Genomic DNA, 11453 nt, shown 5'->3' with positions numbered 1-11453 from the left:
TTCCTTCCTTCCTTCCTTCCTTCCTTCCTTCCTTCCTTCCTTCCTTCCTTCCTTCCTTCCTCCCTCCCTCCCTCCCTTCCTTCAAATGATTTTATTTATTTACTTTAGAGAGAAAACATGAGCAGGGGGAGGGGCAGAGGAAGAGAGAGAGAGAGAGAGAGAATCTCAAGCAGACTCTGCGCTGAGCTCGGAGCCTGACATGGGACTTGATCTTACGACCCTGAGATCATGACCCGAGCTGAAATCAGGAGTCAGACGTTTAAGCGACTGAGCCACCCAGGCGCCCCTAGGATTCAAGTTTCGTGCCTGCAGGTGCAGGAGAAGCCTGGAAAAGGCTGTGGGAAGTTCTGTACTTTCCATCACTGAGGTGTTCAGGGCAAACACATTATGGTGCTCAGGTCGCCTGGAGGGTCCCCTTTCCAGTCCCACCCCTGGCATTCTAACAGAAGTAGATGGGGAAGAGGGCTGGGCTTGGCTGGGGAGCCAGGGCCTCTTGGGTCATCCTCCCCCAACTCCCTGTTTGTTCTGGAGTTAAGGAGACAGGTCTCACCCCAGGACAAAGAGCCCAAGACGAGGCTTTAGGGCCACCTAAAGGTTACGCCTCCACATCACATACTCCAAAGTGAGCCTCTAAGGGCAGGGCCAATGTCCCATCCACCTCCGCACCCTTGGCCTAGCTCAGAGGAGCCCAATCCGTATTTGCATAAATACCAGCCTCGTCTCCCCTGTTGGTCTGACTCTTCTATTCTCACTCTTAGGGTTAGACGTAGACAGTGGTTTGGGTTTACATTTCGAAGCACTGCGTTTCTTCTGACTCAGCAATTCTAAATCTAGGAATGCATCCTTTTGAAATAAACACAGGCACAAAAATAAATGTACGAGGATGTGGGTTATGCAGTTTGTCACCAAGTTGCCGCAAAATTTGGGGAAAACCCAAGTATTCATCAGCAGGGAAAGGCTAAAGAAATTGGGTTTAACCATATTATGGACTACTCTCCAGCTTTTAAAAAGAATGAGTGAGACTTAAATGAACTGAGAGGAAAAGATGTCCTTGAGATATTAAATGAAGACATCAAATCGCAGATAATATGGTCCTGGGTATGTGTCTACTTGTATATTCATAGAAAAAGGGGATGGAAGCGTTTCTACACAGAAGTTATTACTTCTAGAGAATGAATCAATGGGCATGGAGGCATTGTGAGGATCGACTTCACTTTTCAAATTCATATCGTTCTGTATTATTTGGCTTCTCTACAGCATTACTTTTGTAATTAAAAATAAGAATATCTTCTGGGATATTAGCTATTTTGGGCAAGGGCGCCAATCCTCTTCTGGTGGGAAGTAGATCCCTAGGAGGGACCAGCCATTCACCTCTCCAAGATGAGAGGCTTCTGGAGCCAGGAGATAGTAGCAAAGGGGTAGTGTCGAGGTTTTAAGCGCGATGTAGGCAAGGTTTTCAGGTTTTAGGTTAATTCTGAGAATGGTCAGAGGGGTGAAATTTAAGCAATAGTGTAGATATTGGGTTAGGGTGAGTGAGACCAGCCTCAGCTAAGGGGAGGCCATGAAGCCTTATACCACCCCAGCAGTACCTTCTCCCTCAGCTAAGGGGAGGCCATGAAGCCTTATACCACCCCAGCAGTACCTTCTCCCTCTTCCTGACCACCTACCTTCCCTAGTCCTCTCTTCACCCCCAAATCTGGACCTACTCTCTAGGTGTGGTATGGGGTTTTCTCTCTTCTGCTGCACCTCTCACTCCCTGTGAGTCACCCTTAGCCGACTGCCCCCAGGAGACGTTATGCTGTTTTTGTGTAGGGGGTGGGGAAACTGGGCACCACAACATGGCACCTTGGTTGGGCATATATCCTAAGATTGGGCTGGAGAGCTGCTGAGTGACGCCATAGACAGGAGGAGGGATGTCGGGATAAGTGGCCAACAATCAACACCCGAGGAACATTTGGATGTTTAGTGCACCCAAGAACAGGGCTCGGACTAGAGTCAGGAACTATGGCTCCCTCTGGCTTACCCACATTAGCATGGCCTTCAAAGCCTTCTCAGCTGGGCCCCAACCCACTGTTCCACAGGGGCCCCACAGTTTTAGTTTCTTTAAAAATCAGAAGAAATATAATGAATACCATCAGCCAATATTCATCTTTATACCAATGCAGTTGTAAAACATAATTTAAGGAATTTTTCCTGAAGACAAAAGGGCCTAGGTCCCATGAAAGTCATAATGTGGCCCCAGCCCTCCAGCTTCTGCATCCACTGCTCCTTCGCCCCGATGTCCCCTTGGCTTCGCAGAGCCACTTGTAGCTTTGTTCTGACTTTTCTCACTCTAGATCGGTGCTAGTGTGAGATGCCCCCTCAGGACTCATCCTTGAGGCCAAAGATCAAATGTTACCATCTTTGTGAGGCCTTCCCCGATTTCCCTAGATGGAAGGAATCGTTCTTTGCACGTCACCTAGCACAGCTCTGAACACCTCCAGGCTTGTCCTGACTTGCTTCCTTCTGCTTCCCTAGCAAGAGTGAGTTCCATGGGGCAAGAGTCTCATCTTACATCTCCTCATGTCTACGTCGGCTTGACGTACAGTATGTGGGCTAGATCGGGGGCCAGAGGACGTCTGGGGACAAGAGGCAATGATGTGACAGAACTTTTCAGATGCGTGTGGCTCTCCACAGCCCAAATCAACGGATTTGCCCAAGGATCAGCTAAGGGACAGTGTTGAGGTGGGAGGAACCAAAGGCAAGTCTCCTTTACCAATGCCATAAGACCTTTATTTTCATTGGGATCTCAAGTCCAATTCTCTTTCCAGCAAAGAATTTTTCCTTTCCCCACCCCTAGCCATATCCTGGCCACTCTCTCCTCTCCCTCTGGCTGGGCTACCTCGGAATGTTTCCCCTACAGGGTCGTGAAAGCTCAAGGAATTTAGGAGACCTCCTGCAGTGTGGAGTTGTGCAGGGAGAGGCGGCTGTGGTCCCAGCGCGCCCTCATGTGGTGATGCCCGAGATGACAGCCTGCTACCAAAAGTCAGAAGCCCTTCCGGAAGGAATGTGACTCCTCCTCTAGGAAGCTGGGCTCTCTCTTTCAGGCAAAGTGGCCAGGCGTGGTGAGGTCCAACTTGCTTGGAGAAGAGCTGACATGCGTGTCGGGTCTGCTCCACGCGGGAACTGCATGCGGGTACAGCAGATGAGGCCATTTCTGCAGTCATGCTCCATTCTCCACACGGTCCCCGCTTCCCCAGACTGCCCAGGGCTCTTGATAGTCTCATCCGGGTTCTGGTCTCCAGTTGCCAATACCTTGCCGTGTGGTGTTGGACAAATTAGTTACCTGGCCTCAGGTTACACGAAAACGATAGCGTTGGGCTGAAAGAACAGTTCCGAATGGTGCTCACAGACCTTTAGAAGTTCAGGGGCCATTGGGCATTGTCCTCACCTGCCCTCAACTTCGCCCACTGCCAGTTGGCTTTTCATCTATGTTATATATGGGGCATTGGAAAAAGGCTTCTGGGACTGAGACCTGAGACTCACCGGCTGCATGAGCTTGCTTTCAGCACTAACATCCCAGGATCCCCAACTGTGGTCTCCCTCATGGCTACCTGGCACCGCTGTTCTAGGCTCTACGGAGGCCAGCCAGCCAGAAGTGATCAGCACAGAGGGAAGAGAGAATGTGAAGGCTGATGGCGAGGTGTCTAGTGTTCTTGTGGTGTGGTGGAAGGAGCTCTGGCTCAGCATTCGAAATCAAGTCTGTCTTGGCTCCCGCCATCCACTAGCTGTGGGACTACAGACAAGCCCCTTTCTCTCTCTCTGCCTCTGCTTTCTTACCTGTAAAATGGGCCTGGTGGTTCCCGGCCTTTCTCACAGGGTTACTGTGCAGACGAAAGAAGATAAAGGATTTCTGTCGGGGTGCTTTCTATAAACTAATTGGCTCTAGAAACTTGGGGCAATATTGTCAAGGAGACTCCTGTAGACCTCTAGTCTCTCTGTTCGAAGGTACTACCTCACTAGTTCTGTGGGTGCTCCACACGACCCGGGACTCAGGACGTGGCTGCACAAGGACTTTTCTTGAATTCAGCATTGCTGCCTTGGGCCCTACCCAGGCAGCCTTCTCTGCTTGGAAGTCTGTTTCAAGGACAGGAGGCAAGCTCTAGGCCAAGTGTCATATGTTCCAATGGTCTCTTTCATCAGCATGGAGGAAGGAAAATGGGCCCTGTGTTGCAAAAGTAGTAAGATCCTGCTTTGATATCCACTGGGTTTAGAAATCCATCTTTAAGGCCTATAGAGAAGCTGATAATCAGGTTCTCAAATATCAAGTTCCCCAAAATCCTATTTCCTGAGAGGCTTGGTTCCCCTTGGGAACTCCCATGGGGGTGATCGAGGCTTAGCTGAAGAGCCAATGCTGGTGGGAATCACTGGGATTGCAGGAGGCCATGGCTGGCTTTTCGTCCTCAGATGTCAGGCAGGTACCAGATCCCGAGTTCCTGATTAGCCGGTCCTAAAAGATGACACAGTAAAAGGTCAACCTGGGCTTCAGATCTCTAACGGTGCTACGAGGGGGCAACGAGAAGTAAAAAGCAAAGGCAATACAACAAGGCACAAAGAGGACACTTCTAAATTTCTTTCTTTGGATGCCAAATATCCTGATAGGATGCATTCCTGAGTTTCCACCTGTGGGTCCACTGTCAATTTCCCACTTCTGGCTTTAGCCTGAGCAGCTAGAACAGAGGAAGGCAGGACCATGGGGCTAATGCTTTCAGGGACCCCTCCTCTGGATGGCCAGACTCAAAGGCCCCTGCTGCACACGCCCACTTTCTGTCTTTGGTCATATTTACACTCTTCCCTTCCTTATGGCCCAGATCTTCCTTGAAGATTGGGGTAGGGCGGGGTGTGGAGGCCCATGGGTAGTGCTAGTTTGAGTCCAGTATTATAGAAGTTACATTCTATATCCTGAGGCAGTGTGGTATACTAGAAAGAACCCAGGCTTTTAAGTCAGAATGATCTAGGTCTGAATTCCAGGTCTGCCATTTACTAGTGATGGGGCTTGGGCCAGTCACAAACTTGCTGAACTTTCGCTGGCTCATCTCTACCCATGGGGGCACTCCCTCCCTGGGAAAAGCCTCTGAAAGATTAACCACACTCAATGTATATGAGTACAAGATTTGCACCTGGCACACAACAGGGCAGGCAGGAACCATGGGTGAATCTTCACCTTCATCTACTTGGGTTCAGCCTGAAAATACTTGAGCCATGACAGCAATGGCTGTGGACCGTAACTGCCTACCTCAACTTTGTATCAGCCAGAGCCAGACCTCACCAGACATTACTTAGGCCCCGAGAACCCTGCCCGGGACCAAGCCCACTTTCTCCATACTTTCTACATTGTCTTCATCTGCCACATGGCCAAAGAGGCAGAAAAGGAGGAGGAGGGGGGAGGCTGTGGCCGCAGGTTCTGGATTCTGAGCTCTCTGGGCAGCTGACTCACCTGGGTCAATTCCCATTCCTCATCCTTGGGGACTTGGCTGTTTTTGCCAGTGAAGTGACAGTTCCTCAGGCCCAGAGTGCCAGCACTGGCATGTAGACACAGCTGCTTTGCGATGTTGTGGCGAAGGTCCCGCTGGGTTGTGTACTCAAAGTACTAGAAGTCAAGGCAAGAGGAGGTGGAGAGTTTGCCCACTGCCTTCCAGAACCAACTGCCCTAAGATTCCAACCAGAGTTGACCTTCTGGGGGAGCGAGGGAGGGGGCGCCAAGACCTCAGTAAGTCATGTACTACCTTCAGGATTCTTACTGTATCTAGGTTTTACTGGAATAATAGTTACTTAATATGTATTTTTTTTTTAAAGATTTTACTTATTTGACACAGAGAGAGAGAGAGCACAAGCAGGGGGAGCGGCAGAGGCAGGCTCCCCGCTGAGCAGTGGCCGCCCCCCGTCCCGTCACAGGGCTCGATCCCAGGACCCCGGGATCATGACCTGAGCCGAAGGCAGATGCTTAACTGACTGCGCCACCCAGGTGCCCCAGTATTTTTTTCCTGAAAATCATTCAAAATTTAACTTAGCTTCATTCTATGCATTATCTATGAAATCATGAGCTTGATATGCTAGTTTGTTTAGAACAAAAAATGTTCACCAATGTACCGCCTAAAATCATCGTGTGGGCCAGTGGCAGAGGACATGGCTTGATAATGCCTTTGTCTTGATTGCACAGGTTGGCAGCCTGTCCAGTGTCCCACGCCACTCCCTTCCTTGCTTCAGCTCTGTGTCAAGTGCCCCTTCCTTACCAAATGCTGGGCATTCAGGGCAGGCTTAGGGACTGGGGTCAGGGAGGTCACTAGTTAGTCCTCAGGGAACAGCTGAGGCACCGTAAAGCATGGGGCACATTCCCAGCATAACTGTAACTGTGACATGTCAGTAGATGGTTGTTTTGGGGTCACTCCTGGTGACAGAGTCAGCGCAGTGGCTTCTGGGCAGGGGAGGCGGTGAAGCTGGGTGTGGGTGAGAGCAAGTGCTCAAAAAGTTTCCAAAGTTACTCTAAAACCTCATTCGGCAGCTGGCCCCCTCTAGGAAGCCTTCCTGATTAACGGTAACCTCCTCCTGCCCCCTCCCTAGCCCCTGCCACTGATGGCCAGTGCCCCCCAGAGGTGCCTACTTCACACCAGACCTTGTCTGTCTGTGCCACGTATTCTCCCTCAGACTGGGAGCTTTCTGAGGGCAGGGGTGCTCTCTCTTCCTCTCCCTGGATCTCCTGACCCTAGTCCTCAGGAAAGGACTTTTTTTTAAAGATTTTAAAAATTTATTTAGAGAGAGAGAGAGAGAGAGAGAGAGAGAGTGCGAGCAGGGCGAGGGGCAGAGGGAGAGAGAGAATCCCAAGCAGACTCCCGGCAGAGCCCGATGCGGGGCTCAATTCCATGGCCCTGAGATCACGACCTGAGCCGAAACCAAGAGTTGGACGCTTAAGCAACTGAGCCGCCCAGGCGCCCTGGGAAAGGTCTATACTGAGTGGAGAAAGAGGCTGTGAAGAGAGGAGTTGTCCCAGAAGCAGGCTTCTCTGGCGCCTGACCGGTATGGTGGGGCTGGGTACCTGGTTGCCACCCAGGCCGTGGCAGGTGTACATGATGAGGGGCTTCCCCCCGTGGTTGTTCTCACCCACATCCAGACACTGATTGGTGCCGAGGTTCCGGATCTGCAGAATGGTGAGCAGAGAGGGGAAGCAGGATGACACAGTTAGGAGTGGTGTGGTTTGGGGGGTGCGGCTCGACTGGGATAAATCTGCATGGCTGGCTTTCTCCTCTGCTCATTAACCCAGACGCCTGGACATAACAGCAGAGTGAGGTGCTGAGCCCAGAGGCTGGGCACAGGCAGGCTGGGGACCCTCCCAGGCTGCCAGGTCTCTGGGAAAAGCCCTCAGCACACAGGAATTTCCTCATGATCAATGATTCTCCATGTGTGATCCCCAGACCGCTGGCCTCACCTGAGGACTTGTTAGAAATGCAAATTCTCAGGCCCTGTTCCATTCCGACCGAATCAGCAATCTGTGTTTTAACACGCCTTCCAGGTGATTCTGATGCAGGTGAATGAGAACCACTGCTTGTGGGCTGTTTCCCCCTTACAAGGTTTTGGTTGTCTCTAGAAGCCCCACAGGGGCCTTTCAGTCCTCCTTTGGATAAAGGAGTGGAGAGAGTAAAAATCGACTCTTGTTTGCCATCCCTGGGTGGGGTAAGCGGTTCTGAGCTCCTCTGGGGGGTTCTTGTGACGATGGGGGGGCGAGCTGGCTTGTGAGACTTACAGCTCCATAGAAGGTGGGCTTCAGGTCGGGAACAAACATCTCTGGGTAGATGTTGTTCAGGAACCAGGAAAAGTTGTGACAGTGTAGTTGTTCCCTCAGCTTTAGTCGTTCCGAAACGTCCCCGAAGGATTTCTGTCAACCAAGCCAGCCCCCAAGAGGTCAGTCCCACTGGTCTTAACCTGTTCGTACGGTTGAAGTAGCCCAGAGTTTCTGGGGCCACTTTCTCCAAGAATGGGTCTTCTGCTCAGAACCTGTTGGGGCTACTGGCTTAGCCCCACATTTAACCACCCTCCTACCCCTGCTTTGGCTTTGGGACCCCCACCCATAGCCTCCTCCCTCCTGCATCCCCTGTGATTTCCCTGTCAGTTTTCTCCCAGACCTCAATTCTGAGCCTCTCAGAGCAAAGCCCTGTACGAGGTTCTCCAAGTCCATTCTCCCTCCCCTCCTAGAACATGCCAGGACTCCCCAGGCGGGGACAACAAAAGCTTCTCTCCTCACCACCAGCCTTCAAACTCTTGACCTCCCTGGGCTCCAGCTCACGGGGTCTGGGGGGTAAAGGGAGGCACCAGGGGGCAGAGGTGGGTGGGCCTCTACCATTAAGCCCTTGACTAGGGTATGGGATGCTGCCCTTCTCTTCACCCAAACCCCTCCCGAGTGCCATTTCCTCTCACCTCTTGGGCCATCTTCGCTGCCTGCATATTTCTCCGATAGAAAATCTCCTTGTAGCCATCCATCCAGACCTCAGCCAGGCGCACTTGGTTGCGAGCAATGACACTGATACCCTTGGGGAAGGTGTGAGGGCTCTTGGTACGGAACACGTGGCCTACCACAGAGCAGGGGATGATCTCCAGCTGGCCCCCACATTGCCACACCTGCCATAAGAGGACACAAGATAGGGCCTTCAGGGAGGTCGTCGGTCACTGTCATCCCCCCCTCCCCAGCAGCTCTGTTCTAGTGCCAGGGCGCTAGGGTCCCAGGTCTAAGAACTCAGGGAAATGCTGCTCTCTCTCCTAGAAAAAAGGACATGGACCAGGATTCTTCCTAGGCCATGACTATGCAATCCCTAGCTCTATGATGTTAGTTCAACTCTGATTTATGCAAATGGAGATTTGCAGGGTCCTGAGGGTTGTCAGGGCCCACTTTAGAGAAAAGACAGTTGGCTAACTTTGTGTCTGTATACCTACACCGAGCTCCAGTCACTTGGCTTGTTGACCTGGAAATGTGATTTTATCAACTCACCCAGGTGTTACTGGGAACTCAAGCTCCCTCAAATCAAGATACACTTGTGATCCAACTGGAGCACTGGTGCATCAGTTATAGCAAGGATAGTCAATTTCCAGGTGGGCTGGGGTAGTCACCTGAACCTTTAGCACATTAGCTTCCAGGGAGAGAGACTGAACGGAGGTCAGAGGCTCATGGATGAGCCCAGAATCAGAAGCCTGGGAGTTACGGGGACTCTACCTGGTGACCCTTCTCTGTGCTAGTGGGCCGGTTTAAAACATCCCTCCCACCTGGGTCCTTTCTTTTTCAGGTTTTATATTAGTAGATGTTGTTCTTCATTTTAGTAGAGTAGCAACAGAAATACGCAATCATAGTCATAGTAACAGAGGCATCAATGGACATGCTTAATATGTGCTAGGCACTGTGAGAGGTGACTTCACACACGAGCTCATCCACTTGCTAATGACCTCTCCCCTTAGCGTGGGGATTTGTGCGGACTTCATGGAAAGGAAATTCTTTCTTCCTAACCTAATCCTGATTTGCCTTATTGCCGGAATCCCTCAGAGTTGTGGGGGTCCACCAGAGTTTGGGCCACCATCTTCAGTGATGCAGGGCTTGCTGAGCAGAGGGTAGGAAAACTTCAAAGGCCACCAGGGCCTGTGTCCTCTAACTTGCAAGGGGAAACCCGACTTTTCCTGAGAAAGGACAGTGACTGCCAACTGACCTGCTCTGCCTTCACCCTAACACTCTTCCCACAGACCTCACGAAACATGTCACCGGGCCCCAGATGTCTGGTTCCTTTACCACTATAATCCCGTCCCTCTGAGGAGTTCTGCCCCGGAATTTGTTCCGAGTTGTCCAATCTGATTCTCAAAGCCCTCCTGCCACGGACGGGGGTGGGGGGAGCAGAGGAGAGGTGCCTCCAGGACGGGAAACCAACACCCTTTAAGTCCAGTTCCAGCTGTAATATCCCTGAGGCTGCCACGGCCTGAGAGACAGGGGCTCAGTCTGTCCCCTGGGCCGCGGCGGCTCCCCCCACGAAGCCCTCTTCACTCTCACCCGAAAGGACATTTCCACGTTCTCCCCTCCCCAGATCTCCATCTGATTATCATAGGTACCGATGTGCTCAAAGTAGGACTTGGAGATGGAGAAGAGGCCGCCGGCAAACGTCGGGGATCTGGAAAGACAGAGGGAGAAGCATGTGCATCTCTGGAGGGGGGGAAGACGAGCAGAAGCTGGTGTGCAAAGCTGTGGACTTGGTGCTAGGCTACCGCCCACCACCTCCGTTACCCCCTGCCCCCGGCCTCCTTTCTTCTTTCCCTCTTCCACTAACTTATGCACTCAGCAAACATGGACGGAGCTTTATTGTGTTCTTCCCGCCTTCCGGGACCAGGTCGAGGAGAGATGTCATTACCATCGCTCTCTCCGAAAAGGCACTCGTTTGTTCGTTCCAGGCAGGAAATGTCAAACACGGGCCACCAGGACCCATGCTGCCCGTTAGTCACGCAGCCGAGAAAGCTCTCGTTGGCCAAGAGCTCAGTCTAGCCGCCGACGGGAGAGGCGCCGTCGTTTGCTTTTTGGCAGCAAAGTTCCTAGAGCATTGCAGATACTCAGTTATCAGAAACTGTGTGAATCCGTCTTCAGAAAGGGGATTCAAACCATGAATGAATGGATGAATATTATGACCTGGGTGGACCCCATTCTATTTCAGAATCCCTGGTCCTCGTCAGGGACTAGAGAGCCATGGTGTTAGGAGGGCCTAGTCCTGCTGCAGGAGAAATTTTAGTTTTGGGGAAAGCCGCTGGCTGCTTTGAGTGGAGGAAACTGAGGAAGGGGTGCTCCTGGAAACAGAGGAGGAAGTGAGGTGAAATTCAGTTCAATTTGGACTAATGGGAGCATTGGGATGTTCCAAGGAGCTTCTGGCTTTCAGACAAAGGCAGGGAGGCGCAGATCCACTGTAAGCGAAATTGGCAAAAAGAAGTCTCATTCCTAGAATTCACATACCCCGTTGCTCATAAGAGAGCCTGGGCTAAGGGTTGAGGGCGGGGTTGGAGCCTGAGGAAGACAGTGGCAAGAGCCTAGACAGAATCATTAGCTGTTGGCGTCTGCGCCCTGGCCAGCCTGGCTTGGATAGGGCTTTGCTGCCCTCAGTGGGTGGCTCTGGGTGCTACACTCAAGCAGAGACTGAAACCTCTGTAAATCCAGAACCTGTCAAGGTGCTTTACACACGGCAAGGGCTCAGTCAGTGTTCACCGGACTGATTGGTCAAGGAGCCTGACCCTGGCATTACCCTGTGGCTGCGTTTGTCGCTCTGAAGTAGTTGGCTCCCAGAGCCACTTTCTGGAAGGAATTTCACTCAGAAGACTCTCATGCTCAGGCAGGCTTTCTGTCCCTGGTTCTGGCCTCTCCCAGGCATTCTAAGCGCCCCCCACCCCCCAAATAAGTCCTGGAAAGG

General features: G+C 51.8%; 2 protein-coding genes across 2 annotated transcripts in view; both read right to left on the bottom strand.

Annotated features, from left to right (window-relative positions):
* CELA1 (chymotrypsin like elastase 1) overlaps positions 1–2545 on the bottom strand; it is a 20746-nt gene extending 18201 nt beyond the window's left edge. Inside the window, exon 1 of the mRNA XM_025882946.2 lies at positions 2459–2545. The gene's annotated coding sequence lies outside the window, so the exon portion shown is untranslated. The remainder of the gene's footprint in view (positions 1–2458) is intronic.
* The window catches only part of GALNT6 (polypeptide N-acetylgalactosaminyltransferase 6), a 34451-nt gene continuing 25127 nt past the window's right edge, over positions 2130–11453 (bottom strand). The window contains exons 8-13 of the mRNA XM_073881980.1: positions 10058–10175; positions 8449–8649; positions 7778–7909; positions 7073–7174; positions 5477–5629; positions 2130–4489 (exon numbers count right to left, since the gene is read on the bottom strand). Of these exons, the coding sequence (XP_073738081.1) occupies positions 4376–4489; positions 5477–5629; positions 7073–7174; positions 7778–7909; positions 8449–8649; positions 10058–10175 (820 nt within the window). The 3' untranslated portion in view covers positions 2130–4375. The remainder of the gene's footprint in view (positions 4490–5476; positions 5630–7072; positions 7175–7777; positions 7910–8448; positions 8650–10057; positions 10176–11453) is intronic.

This window comes from Callorhinus ursinus, unplaced genomic scaffold (assembly GCF_003265705.2).
Source record: "Callorhinus ursinus isolate GAN/ISIS: 27379988/994484 unplaced genomic scaffold, GSC_fseal_2.0 scaffold44, whole genome shotgun sequence".
NCBI classification, from domain to species: Eukaryota; Metazoa; Chordata; class Mammalia; order Carnivora; family Otariidae; genus Callorhinus; species Callorhinus ursinus.
The sequence above is the reverse complement of the archived record's forward strand: the minus strand, read 5'-3'. Positions and strand labels throughout refer to the sequence as shown.